The sequence below is a fragment of the Hyalella azteca genome, unplaced genomic scaffold, assembly GCF_000764305.2.
Source record: "Hyalella azteca isolate HAZT.00-mixed unplaced genomic scaffold, Hazt_2.0.2 contig8570, whole genome shotgun sequence".
NCBI classification, from domain to species: domain Eukaryota; kingdom Metazoa; phylum Arthropoda; class Malacostraca; order Amphipoda; family Hyalellidae; genus Hyalella; species Hyalella azteca.
Genome location: NW_025938659.1, coordinates 210,805 through 235,408, shown reverse-complemented (window position 1 = coordinate 235,408; position 24,604 = coordinate 210,805). Strand labels below are relative to the sequence as shown.

The window sequence follows — 24,604 nt, the reverse complement described above, 5'->3', positions numbered from 1 at the left end:
CAGATAACGTTTTACGAACGAGGCACGTATGAGGCTATTTAGAACGTAGTCATGAAATTATTTTTATTTCTTTTTAGAACGTCGATTTTTGGGTCAAGAGACAATAATCTCACCGTCATTTCGTTAATTCCTGCTATTTCCCTGTACTATTGAACTTCATCCTTGTTAAATAATTTCCTAGTCATAGTCGATGAGCAACTGGTTACCCTCGTACACTCAGAAGCATGACTGGTTCAGGTTGTCCAAATGTAGACATGTTTTCTGCACTGGGCACTTAAATACCAATTTTAACGCGGGTTAACTTGACCCACACACAAGGGCAAAAAAAAATGAATTGTTATTTGGACAAAGTCTCACTCATTTCTTTGCGTATGATTAAATGGTTGTTAACTAATAAAAGAAGACGACTTTAATATTATTACATTGTAGGTTGTATAAACAATTACCAGCATTACTGTCTCAATTTTATTGCACTCCGTATCAATGATAAGATGAATAAAACAATATATGCTTACGTATTATAAGACTAAGAATGGCTAAGTTGGTGCTATGCAGCTACTCTACTCGACTGACGACATCCGCTTATCAAGTTCTGGCATTCACTCCTATGCCCATAACTATAAATTCTTGACTGCTGTTCGCACAAATAATACAATTGAGGCTAAATTTTCGATTAAAATTTATTGAAAAATATCGGAAACACCCCGTGAAATTATTTAAAAATTTAGGAAAAAGTAATAGAATTTTAGTTCAGTAAGAAAAATAGACTGCACAAGAGTAATGGATACGCGTTATCAAACATTTTCTTCAAAAGAGTGAACAATTCAAATTTTAGTAAAATACTCGCAGTTTATAATTCAATATAAAAATAATTAAGCTATCCGTAGAAAATTGAAACAATGACGTATTTGAAGCCGAACCTGCGCACAAACTTTACTATACCTTGTAAATAACTAGAAAACATTTAGCTTCTTGATTAAGGGGTTAAATTATTTAAAATTGAAACGTAATTTGGGGCAGATTCATTTTATGAACTAATAATTCCAAGCGAATTCGATCAGCTCAGTTGTAGTTCAAGGGCAACCGCCTCCAGCAGCGCACGGTTAAGACGGAGTCATACGCAATGATGCGCGTGAACCAAAACTCAAGATGCGGATAACTCAGTTTCTCAGTGACTAACTTATGACAAATGAACAGATAGATTTAAATTACGAAGGGTAAACCGATAAGCGACAGTTCATGCAATAGAGAGCTCGTGGAAATATCATAAGAAGCTTTCATCTTCCTAGAAGAGGAGTCGCAGTAAACTCAAACTGTACCGGAGGCACCTCGAAACTCTGAACCTGAGTCCACATTCATTACGTATTATTTATTGAGGGGCATTGATGTTTGGCCGCAATATCTTCGGACCAGATAGAGCAGTAAGAAATATGGGTAAAATTTCAGCTAAATTCTACATTGTCGGTACATAAAAATTCTTCTTGCATAACATTACGTGTAGCAAGAGATTTAGAGTGAAATTGTACTGATGCTAACATGGATACTTTTTAAAATGGCTCGGCGGAATCTTACAGTTAGATACTACTTTTTGGTCAAATATGACGGAGGACTCCTATAATTCTAGACTTAATTGCAGTTTTGTGCGTGCGAGCTCTTCCAGTTTCTCCTAGAAACCATTCTGACTTTTCAAGTCCACTCAACAACATAGACAAGGCTTCGAAATGCAGCATTTAGGAAGAACTACTAAATGAATTAGGCAGCACTGTTCATGAAGAATGACTATAAGCAGTGTTGGTGTAGGGGCCAGAATAGATCGATGAGCCAGTGGTGCTGTCGTCCTTCCTTCTCCTTCGTCGGGAGATAAGCACAAGTATCGCCGCAATCACCGCGATCATCAGGATGAGGCCGGCTATCGCAATGCCGATAGCAAAAGTCTTTGGTGAGAGGCAGAATTTGTCGGGGTCATCCAGTTCTTCTTTTCGGATATCTGCCGAAGAACTGACACCTCCCTGCAAGTCGGGCTCGGGGAGCTGTACAACAAATACTTGTTAGCAAAGCAATGTCAAACAGGAAGAAAAAATAATCCATGCAGTTACTGATAAAAGGCACATTGCACACGAGTTATCAAAATTGAATATTGGATAGCAAACGGATTGATTGCTCCGCTGAGTCCTCCCGTTTGCAAACGGCTTAAAGCTTAAGTACCTCCTGCAAAGTTATATCGATAGGAAGAAAGCTTAATTTAATCAGAACTTTGCACGTCCAATGCATCAGTGTAACAATTCATTCGTTTTTGCAGCCTTTCATTCTACACGCATCAAGTCTCCGATTATTAGGTAAGTGCCATGAACGATGCACATGGTTCCGTCAAATTCATCTTATGCCTCAGATGTGATTTTCTCAATTTTCTATTGTGATTATATCTCGCTTGTAATTAAGTAATCCTGTGCTCCACGTCATATTCCACTATCTTACTTTAGGCTGTGAAATCTTTAGATCTTAGTCTTGTCGTAAGGAAATTTTGTCATTTCTTGCGCACAAGCCGCTTAAACGAAATGTAATAAACCGTTTCTTATCATTTTAATTGTAACCTGACTAAAAGCAGCGTGGCAATCCACTATTAGCGTATCCATGAGATCACAGCTAACCAGTACAAGCAATGGATCATTGCACAATCGGAAATTCACATCTCTACGATACATGTTTGTACTCCTAAAGAACGAGTTTTTCCAATTCGCTCGCTTGCAGATGCTACCCTTTCAAACCGCTATTCTAGTTCAGCTGTTGTTTTTGACGTAATACTGAAACGTCGTTTCATCCGAACCGTCTGTCCATTACCCCACCAGCCTGATTAGGATGTAGCTTCTAATGGGATATTCCAGCTACTAACCTCCTCCTCTTCGTTGACGTAGAGACCACTGAACACTTCGATGGTAAGATCCTCGTCAACTTCAGCCTCAACTTCCGTCAGGTTGCCGTCTCCGCTGACGCTCACGTCACGACGCCGACGACGCAAGTTCTGACCCTCGACGCACACGGGCGGCTGGTGAGAGAAAAAAAATTGTTAAGTTAATTAATTTATATGAAATATACATTATTAATTTATATGAAATATAAATTATTAATTTATATGAAATATAAATTATTATAAAGGGGATTTCTGGAGATAATTTGAGAATTTCTATCCAGAAAATTGAGATGTTCACAATAAAAATTTTTACAGCTGCATGGTTTGCGAAATACTTGCTAGAACTGAGTTAGGCGTAAATATCGTGAAAAAGATTTCACCGCGAGATCAAATAGGCTATAGTCGTTAGTATGAATGTTTCATTTGAAAGGTATGAGATGCTACACATTCTTGCCAGAACATCAATGATATTTATAACAACAAATTTGAGCGATCAAGTCATCCATTTACTAAGGACACACAGACCATTATCCGTACCTCTCTGTCCATACACTTCATACCGCCACATACCATACAATTTCAAAAATTGCTAAAATTTTGAAGTCGAGCGTCATCAAAACACCCTCATGTAGAGAGAATTAATGTTTTTAACCTCATTACATCAGCACATCCGTCATCATTGTTGATGCACACCTTATAAACATCGACGCCCGCCATATAAACATAATGAATGTTTCTAAAGTCACTACATCAGCACATCCGTCATCATTCTTGATGCACACCGTATAAACATCGATGCACCCCATATAAACATATTGAATCTTTCTAAACTCACAACATCAGCACATCCACCAGCATTCTTGATGCACACCGTATAAACATCGATGCACACCGTATAATCATTGACGCACCACATATAAACATAATGAATGTTTCTAAACTCACTACATCAGCACATCCGTCAGCATTCTTGATGCACAGCTGCACGTTGCACTGGTAGTACACTGACGAAGTGTACGGGAACTTGTGAGCCTGGAAGCGTACAGCTGCCGTGGTCTTGCTGGAGCTGTACTCGAACGGCCCTAAAATCTCGTAGTCCACAGGGCAGCTGCAGGATGCATGTTTTTGTTACCGACTAAACATTTTACTCAAGAAATGTTGAAATTGCTTGGGATATCGAGGCTGATGCATGTACAGGCCATCATGAACGATATCAAGAGAGTGTGAAATTTGATTCACGTTTAATACCATAGTTTATTCTTTGTTGTGACCATTTTTTAAATTATCTAAGAAAATAATATTATAAATACCCTGAATTTTCATGTTAAATCTTTATTTAACTTGTGTGTTCAGGAAATTAGGAATCACCATATATTGACAAATTGAGAGTAACCAAGAAGTTATGAGTATCTATATAATTTTCATTAGAATGATACGTGTACATCTCTTACCCTTGATCGTTGATGAGCATCTGTTCGCCCCAACCAAGACCATCTCTGACCAAGCAACTTGTCACCTGCAAAATAGGACATAATAATTTTTTAACCTCTTACTGAATTAAATTTTATTTTGCAAATGCATAGGGGTGAAGGTTCCCAAATTTTGTTTAATTTCGAAACTTATTTGTTTTTACTTATTCTTTGATGATTAAGTTATCTTAACACTGGTATATAATCTATGTCAGAAATGCATGATTTGTGACATATATTGTCTGAAAAAAGTACATACCGTAAAGATATTTCGTAGGAAATCAGCCCCAAAAATGTGAGTTGCCATCTCGTGATAGAAATGTAAATTTATTTATTTTTTAAATTCTTATCTTTTTCTGAAAAATAGTTTAAATTTCCCACCTGAGCGACGCAATTACAAGCTAAAAACTTCAAAGTCTAATTAATTCAGAAAATTTCTAATGCATGAGTTGCCTCCATGTCAGGCATTTCATGGTCATTACTTTCATACAACGAAAAATTACGTACGATGAGGACCAAGGCCGAAAATATGTCAGTTAAGGACTATTTTACGATCAAATTCCAAGCGAGCAATACCTTCATGCCGTAAATTTCTTGGTTGTCGAGGGAGATAACCATGGTGAGATGATCACTTTTGTGGACTTTTTTACGCACATATTCCTGGTGAACAACCTACCTTCATGCCGTAAATCTCTTGGTTGTCGAGAGAGATGACCATGGTGAGAGGATCGCCGATGCGCACGTTCTCGGCCACCTGGCGGTCCGACGGCTCGCCGGCGAAGATGCGCATGTAGCAGCCTGGCATGGGGGCCGTGGCAGTCAGGGGCGTCGTGCCCAGGAAACTGCCACAAAAAATTTATATATTTAATAAACTCGTCAGTGTACTTCAAGTGACATGTATCGCGATTTTACTCTCACTTCAAGAGGCATGCGATTATCAGAGAGATTATTGGATCAATTGAAAACAAATTTTACAGCACAACACACTGTTAGAAAAATTACCGTTAACGGTATTACCGGCGTTTCAGTGGCCGGTCGGCACGTGAAAAGAAACGCCGTGTAGCCGTTTTTATTCTAATTTAACACTAGAAATCCGTAAAACACCTGATAAAAACGGCGAAACAGTTTATTTTCACGGGGCGACCGGCCACTAGAACGCCAGTGGGACCGTTTTTTCTACATGCATCGCGATTTTACTCTCACTTCAAGAGGCATGCGATTACCAGAGAGATTATATGATCAATTGAAAACAAATTTCACAGCAGAACACACTGGTAGAAAAATTACCGTTAACGGTATTACCGTCGTTTCAGTGGCCAGTCGGCACGTGAAAAGAAACACCGTGTCACCGTTTTTATTCTAATTTAACACTAGAAATCCGTAAAACACCTGACAAAAACGGCGAAACAGTTTATTTTCACGGGGCGACCGGCCCCTAGAACGCCAGTGGGACCGTTTTTTCACCGTTTTTTCTAACAGTGCAGTATAAATAATTTATCCAAAATACGAGGATCATTTCGATTGTCTGTCCGATTGACTAATCATTGGTCCAAAAACACAAGAAAATCTATCAAAGTTTCCTCAACTTCCAGAGTTCAGGCTCACCTCGTGCCGTTCAGATCTTCTTTGCCGTCACCACCGAAGGCATCACTGAAAGAAATAATTTAAAATAAAAATCCGTTACTTTACGATACGAGAATTTGTATGACGTTTGTGAAATTACAATCAAGATGATGGGTGCAAATGATTCAGGGAAATGATTATTACGGAGCGATTTATTTTTCTTAAGAATCATACGTTTATTTATTCTCTACGGAATAATTCTCCCGTCAGAAATTAACGATTTTCGTCTGACGTCTATTTTTGCTGCTACATTAGCTATACGCTATAAATATTTATTCAATCTTAATTATATGCATGTCCGAATGAGTATATCAGGATGAATAAATATTTGAGTTTTACGCCGTAGCGGATGGATTTGATTTTAAACTTATACAAATTAATTCTATGGGTTTCACAATTCGTAATTTAACCGACATTTGTTTTGAGATCTCCGATGTTGAAAAGTTTGGAACCACACGTAAACCCAATTCAAAACTTAAGAATAATCAACAATATGTGATAGATTTTGAAAGAAACCGAGCCAACTAATATGCTACTGCGAGTATTATTCGTATGGTTATGTTTCAGTCAGGGTAGCTGTTAAAAGCGTAATTTGTACACAGAATTGAGTGACCTCGGAAATAACCAATGCGAAAGAAAATAGGATGCCTTTTGGACCGAATGCCGTACGAAATGTAAATACATTGTAACACAATCTTGTAAACTGGAACTCTGTACTTATTTTTTAAATTAATAAATGAGATTGAAGGAACTTATAGCAGCCTATAGGAAAAAGGCCCTTATAGTATTAATTACTTTTTTCAATAATTATTGGTTTGCTTTCAAATCTACAGCCAGTTGCATAAAGTTGTTCTTTGTAATGTACTCGTAGATGCAAACACAGCCCAAAGAGAACCGTAATACATTGCTGCACAAACGGGACAAACATTTTCAATGTGCACAATAGGCGAGATACAGCAGGATGTTCGCTGCACATCAATAGGGTAGAAGATTCTATACAAATTACCTACACCTTTAATGGCACCATCAATGAAAGGATGTCTGGCTTGGATTGCTTACATGTACGTACGTATTAGGTATGTAGCGATTACGAATCTAGGAACAGACGAGGTCTCGGTTATGATTATTCGCGTTAGCCAATAATTAATGGTGACAACAAATTTTTAAACTTTGCAAAGGTGATCATACGCATTTCCGTGAATGGTGATCATATGCTGTGATTCTGAATAGTGAGTTGTTATTAGTTAGTGGATAGCGAGAATGACAAGAGCCGGTTTTCATCACTCGTTGATTGGAGATTTAGTAAGCCAGAATAATTTAGTGTCATCCATACAATATCTAGTTCAAAAACGGCTTGCGAATTCCACCCAGTTAGTGTTCTGTGTTAGTATCGGTGTTATTGACACAACACTATATAATGAATCCAGCACCAACCCGGGCAAGCGCAGACTGGCGTTAAAGTCGCTGTAGGGTCGCAGTCGCCGAGGGAGCAAGAAATGAGTGTTATAAACGACAGGTAATTCAATCCACACCAAGTACGTACAACTCAAGCCACAGGCTTTGCAGTGCTTTACAACTTTCATTAAGAAGGCTTTATGACAAGAAGCTCCCGTAAAAGAAATTTCGCAGAAAAATTTCAATGACCGAGGTATGTCCAGCACAAATTCACCGTTCGTGACAAACAGAACTTTGTTATTCACGTTTCAAACTGTCGATTTCTAAGGACAACAAATTATTTTGGGAGCAAAGAGTCTCACGATAAAAAAAAACTGGCTAAACGCGGTTACCAGATCTTTCAACACTCATGTATTTTATAATATAATACGCTTTGGAAGAAGGGTTTTCCTTTTCCACATTGACAGCACTGAATTCCTACGAGCCGTAACGAATGTCACGGGTTAGAATGACGGTCAAGATTTCAAAACAGCCATAAAATTAAGAAAACTCTTTGATGCAATAGAAAGTATTGATGTAATAGAGCTCACAACATAGAACTTCAAACATCGGACAAATAAACGATTTAATAAACATAAAAAATCTTAATAAATCAGCGTACTAATAAACGTCAATCGCACCCTAGCTAGATTCCTTATAAAATTAACTCGAACTCAGGAAATTGTGAAAGTCCATGCAGATAACGTAATCATTTAAGAATACTTTTTTAAACTTAACTTAGTTTATTTCTATGCATCGGAATGAGTGAGAATAAAAAGAAAAAGTTATTTAATTTCAGTAGAGGCTGCAAGAAAACTAGGAAACACACACAGAGTAAGCTCGACGTACCTGACGTTGAAAGCGTTGGTGACAGTCTTCTCTTGGGTCTGGTACTTGCAGCGGATGTGGTAGCCTCTGCCCTGGTTGGTAACCAGCTTACGGTGCGGCTGAACCACCACTGTGTTGAAATATTCGATGCCATCGTCCTGAGGAAACATATTTTTGATGATTTTAACTTCTATCTTCTCGATAATTAATTATTTCGGGCATGAAAATTCATTTTAAACGGTTCTAACGCGCAATTTGCCATGGTAAGAAAGACAAGTCTTTACTAAAGAAACACTATATAAAAATGAGATGAGCGAAAATTAGAATAAAATTAACGTTATTAAGAAATGAAATTCAGAAAACGATTGAATTGTTGATATTACAAAAAAAATGTTAGCTTTTAGTATTCTTTTGCACTGTTCAATAATATATCAGAATGGATCTTACCAGTTCAACGCTCATGGTGTTGCAGGACTTGAGAGGTAACTTGTATAGGACAGGATTTATTTGTTCCTTATACTCGGCCATACACGATGAATTCTTGGACAAACCCTTAGGGTAGATCATGCCGTTGAACTTGGCTGTTGCTTCGATAGATACGACGATGTCATTGCTATTGCAGAAAATTCGCACGTCTTTGATGGAAGCGTCCAGAGCTGCGGTCAACCAGTGAGTTGAGAATTTGTGATAGCTAATTACAGGGAAACAAAGATAGACCACGAAAAAACACTAAGCCTCAAGAAAAAATAACGTAGGTAAACGAATGCTATCAACAACAAAGTTCGGTCTCTAGAGTTTGGAGTGAGTGTATTTTGCGTCTCTTAGCCTGCCAATTGTTCACAAAATTAATTTGTGATAAAAACAGTGTCAACCGGAATTAAATTGGCGCCGGAAGAAACAAGTGTGAACGACGCACAAAAAGCTTTTGTCGGAACCACAAAATTGTCAGGAAGCCAAAGTACCGCGGATGGTCTCTTTGTTAACAGCAGTAGGACAGCTCAGCGGACAGAGCAGTGATTAAAACCTGGCGCTGTCACGTACATATCGCTCCTTGCTGTGTCATCAATATGCTCTACTCAATGACATGCTCGTATAAAAATAAAAATTTACAGTAATTTAAATGCTCATTTGGAATTTTTGAAATTCCCATCGACTAACAACAACTGTAATTTACTCGACGTTATTGGTTGATATGAAACAGTCCTTCATAGTTCTGCATTAATGTGCAAAAACAGACTTATTTTACACGATGTAATAATAAATCACCAGTACAGAACAGACTTGAAATTCAGTGCAATTCATAAGCTGACTTCTGATTCTCAATGAGCATCGGATTTTAGCAATGCGCTGACATACGCCATCTTAGAATTCATATCTGATGTCATAATAAATATCTGTCTTAACAGTGATTTAAGACACAAATTTGACAGGAGTTATAAATGATAGCTCAACAAGTATTCGGCACAACACCTCTTTGTAACGCAGGGGCTGACTAATGATAACTAATGTCATAACAAGTATCCCATATACCGCTGTTTTGAAATACACAAACTAATTAATAATATTTTCGGGCATATGAAGTAATAGACCTAACACTCTACTGTAATACTAATGCTGACAAATAATAATTGCTGTAGTGATGTCTAATCAACGGAATCTTTGATACACATTTTTTTGATGATACTGTAAGCGTCCATTCGTTTCGAACCTAACCCTGCTTTGAAAAACAAGGACTGCCTGATGGAGAATACTTACGGTTCTTTTTTGTGACTAGCTGTCCGTGTGAGACGGTTGCGACCTGCAACAACACAAAACTCAATTAATAAAAAGAAAGAAAGAGGGACGTCGAAAACGACAAGTGGCAGGAGCAGCAGTAACTAATGCAGCTACAATGCCAGCAACAACTGCAGCATGTACTCTATTAAAAATTGCACTAACAACGCAAGCAACAATTGCGATGCAACTCGAGCAACGCTATCATCAATACCGAAAGTAACACCATCAGCAATACCGCAAGTATCACCAACAACAACGAAAGAATCACAATCAACAATACCGAAAGTATCACCAACAACAACGAAAGAATCACAATCAACAAAACCTAAAGTAACACCAGCAATACAGGGAGTAACACCAGCAGCAATACCGAAAGTAACACCGGCAGCACCTGAAGAGGTTCAACACGGACAAGACGAAACAGCGGCGCCTGAGGCCGTCGAGGCATTAAGTGGAGAGCCGTTTCCGCCGCTCTATCTAACGGGGAACCCAGCCTGGCCGTGCAGGTGGTGCAACGCACCTGTGCATGTGGTGCAACGCACCTGTGCAGGTGGTGCAACGCACCTGCGCCGGTGGTGCAACGCACCTGTGCCGGTAGTGCAACGCACCTGTGCAGGTGGTGCAACGCACCTGTGCAGGTGGTGCAGCGCACCTGTGCAGGTGGTGCAACGCACCTGCGCAGGTGGTGCAACGCACCTACGCCGGTGGTGCAGCGCACCTGCGCCGGTGGTGCAGCGCACCTGTGCAGGTAGTGCACGGAGTTATGAATCAATTAAGAAAACTGCAGTGATGATGGTACAGTCAACACGGCAGGTGGTGAATAGAGCGCACGTGCAAATGCGGTACATATAAATCTCTGCAGATGACGAACGCCGCTATAGGTTTGAAGTACGCGTAACAGTACGGGAAGTTCATATAAGAGGCTCTAAAAAAAGTTATCCCAGCTGCGCAGGACACACAAGAACCTCTGTACAGTGGGCACGCAGATGTGCAGTGCGTAAAGCAGCTCAGTACAAGCAGCAAGAAGCGATGTTTTTGAGCACACCGCTGAACTAGTGTTGCGCATAGCTGCAAAAAAGTGCAGCCAATTGCAAAGAATATGAGCACCGTTGTGCAAAGTAGTCTTCAATACAGTTGTCTTCAAAAATTACTTGCATAAAAAAAGCATGCAAAAATGTCCACTTGACCTGCAGCTACTCCATTTCATTGAAAACAACTCGCGGGCACTATTCATAAACCGGTTTGTAATGGAGTCCAATTATAGCCTTAACTGAAGCTAAGCTCAAGGCTGAAGCGATGCCTGGCGGCAGCATTGAAGGCTCGAGCAGAGCCGTCAGCCTCTGAGTTCACTGACGCCTTAAGAACGTCTTCGTCATCGTCATTTCCTCTCACCCTTCTTCTCCCTCTCTCCCTCATTTCATTCCTGTTGTTGCTGTGGTTGCCTTGATCGTGCAGGTGCAAAATTCCTACGAAGCTCCACTGATAAATAAACGACGTCGGCGAGAGCCAAAATTTGACAGCCAAAAGATTCTGTTAGTTACTGACTGAAATTAAAAATTACAAAGATGATTTCGATAAAAATTCAGAGCTCAAACAAAGAGCAGTTAATGAGCCCATGCAGTAGATTTCTGATGATGCTTACTTGGTGCTGTAATTCATGTTACTTGGCATCTAGCTGCCAAGCATTTAAAATGAATTTTTTTCAAAGTATTATAGTTATTACTCATCATGTATTTCATCAATGCGGAGCTAAATTTTATGTTAATATTTTTTCTCGAATCGTATGACACGAAACTGTTTCCTTCCGTATTTCGAATCAATATTTCTTTTCAAATTAACTCGAGCGTCAACGTTCTCGAGACATCCACAAGCATTTACACGCTTGAAGTCGAAGAAGAATAAAAGAATCAAATTTTGAAATTTATCAAGAGAGAAATAAAAAAGCGAAATGGAGATCTGAGCCAAATGATTTGGAATTATCGTTAGCAAGAAAAATTAACACAAGTAAAACGCTAACTTCATAAATGAAGATATATACTTACGGTAGCCTCCGCAACCGTCCCGTTCTAGCTATTAATTTGTTGATAAATTGACGCCATATTTTAGCGCAGTTACGCTATTGTGGCGCAGTCTCCCAGCGACCTCTTGCACCTTCCATTGTCACCTCGAGAGCAAAATGCGTTATTTGTAACTGAAGCTGGAAGCTGCCGTTACTCGCATTGGCTTTTTAGATCCAACATGACCGGCAAATCACTGTAGAGGCTACGGCAACAGATACGAATTCGGAGGAAGCCTCCAGACCGTCTTTGTTAACAAAAGTGGGTCGGGGTCCCCCCAAAAGCTCGTCAAGACAGCTATTTTATTTTGAAAAAACAATGTTGGGGATGAGATTTAGGCTACCTTATCTCTTGAGTAGGACGCTCGTATGAAAATGTGTAAGAGTTTTCGACAGGACAAAATATGGCAAGTAAATTCCTGATAATACGTACGTCCCTGAGCCATAGAATATGAAGGAACAAATTTAGTTAAATTTAGTTATTCAATGTAGTTTACATTGACAGATAATGTTGCTACTCATTCAATCAACTGAGTTTTGAAATATCTTTATTGTATCAGTGGTCTGAGAAATGTTGTCAGGTTTATTTTCAAAGTAAATTCAGTAATCTGCTCATAACATTCAGACAATTTAGTAAACGATATTAAAGAAGCAAACACAAATAAAAAAATCATTGGTTTACTTTAAGCAACATGAATAATTAAAATTATGAGGCTGACTACAACATTTTTTGATGCTATCGAGATGCTACTTAATGAAGTTGAGGAGAATGGTTAGCCAACAATTCTGACCAAGATTTTTACCAAGATAACTGATGACAGACTGAAAATGACAGAAATTACCAAAACTTTAAGAAATCATGCATACTCTATACTAGCCATCAAATCTCCTCTCAAACGGGGTGATTCACGAAAACTTCCTGTTTTGTATTTCGCTCCAAGCAGCCAGATGTTGTTAGAAAAGGGCGGGGTGTTTTTCAGATGAAAGGCAAGGTCATGAAGTTTTGTGTCCCGCCTAGTCAATTGCCACTATGCATTGGACAAGTGAGCAGCGTGCGTTTGCTCTCGAGGCGTACTTTTCTAATGGCTGTTCCATTATCGCTACTCAGCGAGCATTCCGCATTCGTCCTTCAGGTCGGTTCTTGATATGGAATCGATTGCTACGTGGGTGAACACATATAGAGCAAGTGGAAGTGTTTCTTTTACGGTGTTATCTTAAATCAATGGCCTACAATGACTGTCCAAGGATCTACCTCGTTTGAAGAACAACATGCGCCAAGCCATCGCCAACAGACCGCGAGTTGAACGGAACTACTGATGCCAAAATCTACTAACTGATGCCATCTGAACATCATCTCAGACAACTGAATGTGGGCCATCATTTCTCCGATTTAATATTTAAAACTAAGTGATACAAAAATTCAGGTAATGTCCTTTTCAATAAAATTAATATTGTAATGAAACCTTCAATCATTTTATTATTGAGCTTTCAAGTCGGAAAGTTTTCGTGGATAACCCTATACAATTTTTATCAACAGTTACCGTCTTACGAAACTTTGAATGATTAATGAACAATTACAGATCACTTTATGAGTGGGGATAAAAATTCGGCAACGAAATGAGGTAATTTTTCGAGGTAAGTTTTTTTTATTTCAAAAATAAACAACTTGACTAAAGCAATGGACCTGGAGATGTTTCGATGTTTCTGGCGCTTTTCTAACAACATCTGGCTTGGAGACACAGACGTACGTTACATACATATAAGGTTATAACCTGAAATTCTATAGCGATGGCAACAACAGTCGGAACCATTAGGTTTTTGACAATTTTTTTTGACATTTGCTTGTGACTTTCTACAATTATCGACTTAAGAAAGCAATAATGACGTAACAAAAAATCCAAGAAGGTAGGATTTATACAAGATCTTCAGAATGTCTTGGAAGATTGAAGAAAATTTCAACATCGACTCGATGGTTGAAATAGCTATTTTCAACATGCATGAAACATTACTCGCAGATATGTGAATGAGCCGTTATCCATAAAAAAGCAAAATAAAATATACGAATGAAAATACTATACGAGTGAAAACACGAATGAAAATACTATACTAGTGTTTCTTGCGATGCGTTAATAATACATAGGTACATAATCTTAGCTAATACACAACAGGCTAATTTTATCCACAACATGGCAAGTACCACGTTGAAAGCATCGCCTCTCGTCCGATCAGCGAAGTTAAGCAACGTTGGGTCTGGTTAGTACTTGGATGGGTGACCGCCTGGGAACACCAGATGCTGTTGGCTTTTGCTTTTTGACCGTAATGTTATGTCAAGTTAATTCCGCCTAGGCCACATAGTTCACTAAATCATGCACACACCTCAAGACCTCAAACATTTGGTGGCAGAAATCCCCCTGCAGTGGCGACTAAGTCGACCACGTCGTTGGTGACGATAGAGCGCTAAGGGGCTTCCCTCATTAGCTGTGACTATACCATTAGTGACTAGGAAACTCTGCTTCCGTGACANATCTCATAGCTGGTATAAATGGAAGAAATTACTCATTGGCTCTCGCCAACGGCCATACCACGTTGAAAGCACCGCTTCTCGTCCGATCAGCGAAGTTAAGCAATGTTGGGTCTGGTTAGTACATCTTGCCATTGCGCTTTATTTGACGCATCCTTCGCTGTATTATAAACTTTTGTGTCATCGGCAATCATGAAGCACACGCTGCATGGACACTACTTCTGGCAGAACGTTTATAAAAACAACGTACAAAATAGGCCCAAGAACGCTTCCTTGTGGCACGCCACTGCACACTGATGCCCAGTCTGATACGGTTCCATTAATACTGACACGTTGTTGTCTACCTACTAGAAAATCTCTGATCCATTGGAGTGCGTTTCCCTCAATTCCCAAAGATTTCACTTTACGCAACAGCCGCTCATGCGGAATACTGTCAAATGCTTTGGCAAAATCGAGAAACAATGCATCCAGCAGGCGAGTCAAATCGTTCAACGCAGACAATAAGTTAGTGGCGCAGGATCTACCGGCAATAAAACTATGTTGACAATCTGATAGGAGATGGTGAACAGTCAATTAAGTGATCAATAATCCTATCCCTCACAACAGATTCCATTTGCTTACAAAATTAACAACGCTTGTCAGACTGGGAGGGCTATTATTTCAGTTTATTGTTTATTCACAGAGGAGCACACAAAAATATACATAACAAGAGACCATGAAAATTTGAAGAAAAAATACAAATTGCTTCCTTGTGAATGCCTATATAAGCTAAAAAGCTTCACAGGCGACATAGGCGAAATTACTCTCAATAGAACAATAACGTAATGAAACTGAGATAAGTCAATAGGAAACAGAAAGTGCCCAAAGTAAGAAGATCCTTATAAACTAACCCTTTATAAAACTGATATAAGAACAAGCAACTTGGCGACTAAAAATGAATATAACAAAGCCAATAACAACCTAATACCTAAAAGACAGATACAACTAAGACGAAAACTCAAAACAATGTTGACTTACACCATAATATTTATCAGAGAACTTATTAAGAAAGGCAACTAATAAAATCTTACATGATAATCAAAGTCAAATTAATACTGGGTAAGAATAAAATCGCGGAATTTGGTCTTTAAAATTAATTTAGAACAATCTATTTTAAACTCATCAGGAAATTCATTAAAATATTTTACACAATTAAAAACGATGCCGTTTTTTCAATTTCTAACCGAACCGGGGGTAAGTTAAAACGCATGCCCCTGGTGTTATGGGAATGTTGAGGAACAAGAGAGGCGAATGCAGAATTAAAAAGACGTTCATCGTGGAAAAGTGCCCTATTCATGAATTTTACCAGCTGAAATTTGTACATATCGTCAAGTTTAAGAATTTTCGACTGTTTATATAACACACTAGTACGAGTCAATGGGATATGGTTTTCATCATACCTAACCCGAAATATTGTACGCAATGATTTATTAATTAAGGTGATGACCCGTTTCTTTGAATTAAAAGGTACCCCACCCGGGGTTTCTTCTGTCACCTTTTTTGAACAATGGTGTTACTTGAGCTTCTTTCCTGTCGGACGGCAAAGTTCCTTCGTTCAAGGTTTTTTGAAATACTGTCAATGGGCCGGACAGAACGGTTGCTAATTCTTTGAGCAATCTGGGATGGAAGCCGTCTGGTCCACATGATTTGTTGGGATTTAGAGCTACCATGGGCGCTTGAGAACCTCTTCTTCGTGTATTTCAAAACCTGATAACTTCGAGCCGGTTGGGCGCTCCTCAATATCTGGAATACTGTTCTAGTCCGCGATCTTCGATCAGAGACGGCGATCCATCGTGGTCTGCCGCCTATATGACTGCTACGTTCGAAACATATACTAAGAATACTAAGGTAGTGATGTAGTCTTTATGGTCCTATCTTCTTGTTCATCTGTTTCTAATAAGGGCTGCTGGAAGTATGTCTGCCATAACCGATTTACGCGTAACGTGTATTTGGAATTTTTATGTTTCTAGTGTGGTGCGCAATTCAAGTGTAATAGTTCTCATGGATTATTAAATTTATCGCTCTCTCTGGGAACAGTGTTCTGTTTTTTTATTCGTCGTTTCCTAAAAGATTTGATAACTATTATAAATTACACAATGATAAAATTATCTGCTCGGTTTTCTTCTCGATTTTGCTTGTTCGGGTTTGCTTGCCCAGTACCTTTCTGTTTCTTCACTGACTACGTGGCACTTTGATGGAAACTTATGGGGCAGTATTTTTATGGTGGAAACACAGAGTCGCATAATTTGGTTTCTTCGCTCATTGGTAATTTACTTCCCAGGTGCGAGTGAATTGCTTTCTCATCGCGAGCTTGAGGGTAAAGATTTAAATCTTTTGCTTAATACCTGCTATCCGACTTTCGATTCATCAGAGGAAAAATTTCTTTTTGGACGACTTTATAAATTTTAACTCCTCCGAAACTGCCATTTTGGTGGCGCCTCGCATCACGTTCGCGTTATTTTTTGTTTAAGGTTACATCCATTTCGCATGTATCATAAGAAGACCTCTCTAGGGAAATTTAATGTATACAACGAGTTTATAGTAATTCGATCCTAAATATACAATATAATGCAATGTTGAAAACAAATCGTCATTGGAAAGTTTTCTTCAACTGTTATTGTACATTTTTTCTTGTGGCACGTCTCATGCAGCCCATACTTGAATTGCAATACCATCTTGTCTTTAATTTGTGAGCCTCGACGAGGTTCATTACTTTCTTTTGCATAATAAAAAAGAATTCGTAGCAAGTCTTCCTCTAGATTAGAACATCATAACGAAATAATATTCGTGCTCATTAACTTGGTGCATTTTTCTGTCCAATTCTTCCTGCTTACCCTATTGGCGTTGTAGGCTTGCACTGAAATATTAATTATTGCTCGGGAAGCGGGTGCCTACTTCTGATGACGAATGACGCGCTCTCTCAATGGCCCTGAGTTTCTCAGATTTGGTGCTGCCGTCGTCGTGAGAGGTTGTGTACTTGAGCGCTTGATAGCTTGTCACCGAGAGTTTCGCGCGTGTGAGAAATTTTTGGTTGCATTTCGAAAACGTGGGACCAATAGTTCTCTTTGACAGTAAAAACCTAAAGTTTCATAATACATATGACTAGTCAAAATGTCATCTAGTTGAAATATATTCTCTGGATGAAGCAATATTCAACCATGTTCCATGTTTAGAACCGCTCATTGAGAAGTGTTCATTCATTCCCTCACACTCTTGCATTATTCTGGAAGGTTTGATCTATTCTGTGCTTATGTCTTGACCAACGCTGGCCTCCGAAACTGTGCCGTCAAGAAAAACTGGTATCATTACTGACATATATTTTCGGGAGTGAGGGTATTTATTCGTAATTGCCTGTGAGTTGGCGACCTCTATTGGGAATTCAATTTGCAAATTTTTACGTGATCACCGTACCCTCTACCGGAAACTCTTCGAAATAAGAAGTGTAAAAACCGTGGAGAGAATCCAGGAAAACGGTCATTTTCGTTCAATATGTGCGTGACTGGATCGTAAAGAGGTTGAGAATTTGTGTATACTATTCATCTTACCCACCGTCAAACGTGTAGACTTCACACATTGCTGAAGACGCCTGGAATCTCACTTCCCTGCGAGCTCGGTGAACTCTGGTACCCTTGCATCTTCGCTGCTAACCAAGGTGAGGCTCGTACCTCAAGGTCCTGGATGTACTTACATAATCGTTTGCATGTCTACTGCGGAGGCCTTGTGTGCACCAGATGGAAAAGCTGTATTAGGCTCCTAATATTTTCAAGTTGTATTAATTTTCATATCTTCTATTTAGTGGCTGCTTTGCTTATAATCAACAACGGGCAGAATAATATATTATTGAATTAATTCTGAATCACTAATATTTTTTTAAAGTGCAGGGCTTCGACAGAATGCGAAGTTTGCTAGCGCGGTCATAATATATTCGAATCCCCCATCCCTTTTCTGGAGTAAAGTATTCAAACGAGTGTTTTAACGAACAAGCGGGAAACGTAATTTCCACATTCACTCTGTTTTAATGACGGTACCAGCAAAGCTGCCGTCATGTACCAGTGCACAAAATTGGGGCTATTAAGCCATTGCTCGCTTGTGTTGCGTGCTCTCTGCAGGCACGAGCTCCACGTCAATACGAGGACAAAGCAGACCTCATTTCCACGGTACTGTCGGTGTGAGGCAGCTTTATCTTGTGTACTTCTTATAAAGCATTCATGATAAACATTTTACGAATATTTTTCATGCCAGTACCATGGGATGAAACGTATCAATAACCCACAGGACATGCTCTTCTGAAGCACTTAGGGAAAATTTCCTTGAGTTTTCCATGAAGGATGATCGAACTGTCAATTCAAGCTCAACACGTGTATTTTTCATTAGGCCCATTTGAATATTTAATTAAGCATTTGTGTTCATATGTGTTCTTTAATATGTGGATTATTATTCTCATCAGTTCTTTCAATTAAAGATTAATTCAATAATTTCTATTATGAATGTGGTTTTATTTTCATGCGAGGAGCTTCAACTATCATACATTTAAGGGGATACGCAGATAATGAGTTCTATGCGAGTCACGCGATCTGATTAATCGGGACTGCCGCCCTCCAGACCCGACAGCCAAACACTCAGAAAAATAAATATATATATTTTGTCCAATTAGTGGCTTGCTGCACGCAACACTGTTCCGCTCTTTTGCCCGGCCTATATGTATCAGGATTTCTCGCACAAGGACCAAAAGAACATCGTATATACATCGCTATTTCGACAGTCATACGCATTTCCCTGAGCGAAGAAATGACGCGAGATGTCGAGAATTTGGCAAAGTTTGTTGTATTGAGTGTGCCATTTTGGCCGAGCTGTTCACGTGCTAATTCCAGCCTCTACCCTGCATGTGGTTTACATTGCCGTATTTATTTTATTCCAAAGTTACATGTGTTGCTGCTAAGTTGTTTTTCCGATCTTCGTTAATATAATTAATTTTTAATTATTATGAGTTTCACGTGGTTTCTAGAGTTTGTTTTTTAAGTTTCAAACGCTTAATTTCTTCATTGTTATTATGGCAGTAGCAGAATAGTAACTCTTGAACCTACGGCCATGATTATCATTGAACTGAAAAAGCTTATCGCACTGAATCAACCTTATTTTGAAAAATAGCATTGCAAAAACCGGTCGCCGTTTGATTTCTTACTTAATTCTCATCAAATTTTACTAAAAATGACCTTAGGCATAATCTCTCACTTAGTTACCATAAATGCGTTGCACTTTCTATTCTATTTTGCATATCAGCAAATTCTACAGGAAAACGCTATTGGCTGTAAGTGTCACTAAGTGAGCCTCACATGTTCTAATTTAAAGGTCGTGTCACTGCATTTTTTTAAATCTTTACGTTCGCTGCTCATCTCAATATTTTTAAAGTAGCTGAAGTTAAAAAATAGATCTATGTCATAAAACTTTAAGGTAATCTTTGACTAAGGTAATTCGAGGTGTCGGTCTCGCGGCCGGTCTCACGGCCTATCTCCTATAGTTCACTGACCAAGTAATATCTCCCAAACTAATTATGAACGTAGCTCGATGAAACTTGGTGCGCGTATTCATTAGGGCCTATCGGTGATGTTTAGCTCGTGAAAAATTTCCATTTCACCTTCATTTGTGAGTTATAGAGCAATTCGGGCCTACATTTGCAGTGATCAAGAAATGTCTTCTAACTACTTAACAGATTTGAACGAAACTTTGAATATACATTCCTAACCTCCCAACGGTGATGTTTAAATCGTGGCAATTTTTTCTGTTTTGTACTCGTTCGCGAGTTGTACGGATATATGTAGAAATTGATGACCGGCATTTCTAAGGGCCGGTTTTTTATTTGTATTGACTAAGAGCGGTATACGTTTAGCCTTATAACTCGCAAACGAAGGCAAAATTAAAAAAAAAAACATTGTCAATAGCTAAACATCACCGCTGTGAGGTTATGTTTGTATATTCAAAGTTTCATTAAAATCTGTTCGGTAGTTTAGAATAAATTTTTTGCTTGCTGTAAATTTCGTCCCGTATTGCCGTATAATTTACGAAAATACGAAATGGAAATTTACGAAAGGTGAAATGGAAAATATTCTCACGAACTAAGCATCACCGTTAGGTCCTGATGAATGCGTGTACCAAGTTTCATCGAGCTGAGTCCATTAATTTGGGGAGATATTCATTGGTCACTGAATTTGGAGATTGGCCGTGAGACCGCGGCCGTAAATTTGTACGAGACATGTTAATCCGAAGGTCAAATAGCGCAATGGATCTATGAACGAACACACTCATATCGGCCGGATATCACTCACCGGTTATTACTGATCACGGTATTACATGTACTGTTCAGTTGAAGGATCGAAATGATCACAACTGCGATAATATTCTGTCACTTTATTTGCATGTCTATGTGCATGCTTTCAGGAATACTGTATATGTGCTATTCATTTTTAACAGCGTTAATATATTCGTTTGCAGTTAGTAACACTTGGTGGTGTTCGTATAATTGCTGTTCGAACAGAGCGCTGCAGCCAGCGTTCAATGTCAGCTGCAGTTTAGCTGAACACACACCGGAGCGTATCGCCTGAGATTTACTCATGCATGTCCGCCACATTTGAACGGAACTCCAGGAAAAACGAGCTTATCCTCTCAAGTTGAAACAATTCTCATCCAGGATTTCAACTCAAGTCTCATACACAACGTGAATCCTGCCCAGTGAAGAATTTTTATTAATGGCATTTCACATCATGCATTGAAAGTGCTATAATCACCACCGTGCTGTGTTGCACCTGTGCATTGAATGTGCTGTAATCACCACCATGCTTTGTTGCATCCGTGTATTTAGACGACTGTAATCACCATCATGCTTAGTTGCAATTGCATCCGTGTATTTAGACGACTGTAATCACCATCATGCTTAGTGCTTGCATCCGTGTATTTAGACGACTGTAATCACCATCATGCTTAGTTGCTTGCATCCGTGTATTTAGACTACTGTAATCACCATCATGCTTTGTTGCTTGCATCCGTGTATTTAGACTACTGTAATCACCATATCATGCTCAGTTGCTTGCAGCCGTGCATTTAGACTACTGTAATCACCATCATGCTTAGTTGCATCCGTGTATTTACCCTACTATAATCAATATCATGCTTTGTTGCATCCGTTGATGGTGTTGATAGATGTATCCATGCTTTGAAAGTGGTGTGATAACCACCATGCATGGTTGCCAACCACGCATTTGCCATTTGAAGTGATGTGATAGCGATTGCAACCATGCTTGATTGCAACTACGCATTTAAAGTGTACCGTCAGCAGCATACATGGCGCAATTCAAGTTTCTTCTGCATGGCTATTAACTGAATGCATTGCTAATATTACGACCAGATGCATACACGGTCGATTTAGTGCAAAATTAAACACCAAATCTGCGAACTCGTAATAATGCACATAATAGTGTCTTCATAAAATCTCTAACATATATAATACCAGCTTGTAAAAATCGTTTTTAAACCAAACTTCACTGCGTTACCAAAGCATGCATGAAGTTCTTTTGGAGTAGCTAGAAAATCTCGTGCCTGCAGCCTTGACTATGTTAGCCATAATTTTCGAGGCCTTATTACTCATTAATAGTAAATTTCGTAATACCTGTTAGCATAAGTTATTTTATTTCTTCTCCTGTGAGATGTCACACGAAATCATTAATTCAATTATGAAATTAACTGAGGGGTATTGCGTCCGTTAGCTTGAGAACATCCCAATTATAATTGTGATTTTACATTTTAATGAATATTATGGTAAACAAATCAAGCGATTCTTCGCCTGAAAACATTCAAACTTAGGCTGTGTGAATACAAGAGTTTTTTTTACGAGCACTGCGAGCTTGATTAAGCCGAAACACACGTCAACCTTGAAGCTAATAAAAACTCTAGAATCTGTGTTGAATGACTGCAGGCAGAGACGCCTACTACACTCGCTCATCATCTGGTTTGAAATTTATTCTCGAAATCAGTCCTAATGTTGCTAACGGTTTTTATATTTCTGTGTGGCCAATTCAACTAGACCCCATTGCACATCATTTTCATAAAGCTGTGTATCGTTTATATCTATATAAATGCAGGAAAACGAGCAGCAATATAGTCCCCGTGTTACTAGAATTGGGAAGCACCTGGTGTGCATCTAGCTATATACTCATTTCGAATGAAGCGAGTCGAGTTGTGGTTCTCATGAGTGTACGCGAGACAACATCTAAGACTTCATGCAAGCAGTTTTGCGCGGAGCTTTTCTTGCCGCTCCAGGAAGCAGTTACTCTGATGTATAGCACCTCGTTCAGGGCTGTTCGCACCTAGCCTCTCACCCTGGGGTGCTCCGATGTAACCCTTTGTCTCGAGGTTATCTGATGTAACTTTCAATGAGCTTTGGTCTAACCCTTTACCTCGATGAATTCTTTGAATTCTTGTGTAACCCTCTACCTTGAGGTATACACAGACCATTTATTCACCTCTATCGTATTTTGATTCAAGTCATCAATTAAGAACTTATGTAGGGGGAAAAATGTCAAGTTTCTTTAGTTGAATTATTCAAATCATGAATCTTCATCATCTTCCCAGAAACATGCTGAATCGTAAGTATTGTGGTCCATTAAATTTCCCAATAAATCCATTAAATTTTCTGCAAATCTGGTCGAATTTCTTGTAAGCTCAAAATAGCCCCCAATGGGAGGTCTGAAATCTGAATTGCTGTGTCCTTGGAAGCCTTGTGCCGTTTCACGTTAAGTAGCTGGACTAAATTGACTTCAAAAGTGGTATAAATATAACTCGGCGCAGCAGCACGATCCGAATGAGGTCTAATGTTTGAGGAACATTCGGACGAGCGCAATCTTTAGAAATCTTTGCCGAGCCACGTTTGCAAGTCATTTGTTTTGATAAGTTTCGTTAATTGGAAAAGCGCTCCCTATATGTACATAGAAGAATAAAATATAACGGCTTTCGCCTTGATGTAATATGCAGGTCCTGAAGTGGTTTGCAAGCAAACTTTTCACATTTTAACGAACATTATTGTACATGGAACCACATTTATTTATTGTCGATTATTCTTTCGCTTTTTATTTTATGCGTAACAACAAATGATTAGATATATGTTATAGTCGTTGATGCCTGTTAACTTTACCGACGGTAAATTTACGCCGTGAGGAATGCATGCTCATTTACTTAAGTTTATTGTTATACTTTATAACACTTTCACCGAGTTTATGGCTTTAGCTCAATCGTATACCGTTCGAGATACTAAAACCTCCTAGCCATGCAGAACCAATTTTCCCCCGAGGACCCTGTTTGGTCTAACTGCTAAAATGTTTTGATAAGCGCCGTAATCGCAGTAGGTTCATTGCCTGTCACGACCACTAGGTAACACAAGGCTATATGTAATGCATATCGTGTGACTCGCTCGACCCTAGTAACTTGATGCTCTTCGTGCTCGAGAATGAAAGTATTCTAGTGTTACAGTTACTGTGTTATTTATAGTAAGTGTTATAACACCAGTCACGCTTGAGTATATAATCTCGAGTGTGTAGAAAACGAAGCCATGACCCTGCTGTTTGTAATCGACTGGTCCTATATCAGCTCAGTAACTACGTTAGGGCGTAAAGTTCCCTTTACAAAGTTTTTATTGCTGCGTTTGCCATTTAGGGCGTGTGCTCCTATCGTTCTTAAGCTTATTTATCGCGATAAAATTGACGTGAAATCGCCCATTCAGTTTTTTCTCTCGTCTCGATCGAACTTTCAGCACCTGAAAGGCTTTTTAGCGCATTTTCTCATTTATGGGAAAAATGCACTTTTGTGTCCGCCATGTCCGTCTGTCTGTCCGTCCGTAACTTCACGTTTTCGTCGACCAGAAAATGCGCTCTCTGTCACTCACTGCAGTGAGTACTGAGTTATAT

General features: G+C 39.1%; 2 protein-coding genes and 1 pseudogene across 2 annotated transcripts in view; 2 read left to right on the top strand and 1 right to left on the bottom strand.

The window, feature by feature from the left end:
* Window positions 1-451: 451 nt before the first annotated feature.
* On the bottom strand, window positions 452-11,454 carry LOC108676618. Its single transcript, XM_018164731.2, has 12 exons — window positions 11,339-11,454; window positions 10,669-10,778; window positions 10,018-10,083; window positions 8,710-8,918; window positions 8,284-8,420; window positions 7,435-7,464; window positions 5,983-6,027; window positions 5,054-5,219; window positions 4,360-4,424; window positions 3,854-4,016; window positions 2,891-3,043; window positions 452-2,030 (listed from the first exon to the last, which is right to left on the bottom strand). The coding sequence occupies exons 1-12, from the start codon at window positions 11,452-11,454 to the stop codon at window positions 1,767-1,769; spliced, it is 1,524 nt and encodes a 507-aa protein (XP_018020220.2). The 3' UTR covers window positions 452-1,766.
* A 2,822-nt stretch (window positions 11,455-14,276) lies between these two features.
* LOC125178285 lies at window positions 14,277-14,394 on the top strand (annotated as a pseudogene).
* A 3,217-nt stretch (window positions 14,395-17,611) lies between these two features.
* The window catches only part of LOC108676617, a 28,823-nt gene continuing 21,830 nt past the window's right edge, over window positions 17,612-24,604 (top strand). Inside the window, exon 1 of the mRNA XM_018164728.2 lies at window positions 17,612-18,306. The gene's annotated coding sequence lies outside the window, so the exon portion shown is untranslated. The remainder of the gene's footprint in view (window positions 18,307-24,604) is intronic.

Excerpts from the sequence above, each read along its gene's own strand:
- LOC108676618 (XM_018164731.2), bottom strand. The coding sequence starts at position 11,454 with ATGAGGGAGAGAGGGAGAAGAAGGGTGAGAGGAAATGACGATGACGAA. Across the intron at positions 8,421-8,709 it reads ACACCATGAGCGTTGAACTG|GACGATGGCATCGAATATTT; the intron begins GTAAGATCCATT and ends ATGTTTCCTCAG. Across the intron at positions 5,220-5,982 it reads GAAGATCTGAACGGCACGAG|TTTCCTGGGCACGACGCCCC; the intron begins GTGAGCCTGAAC and ends TTTTTGTGGCAG.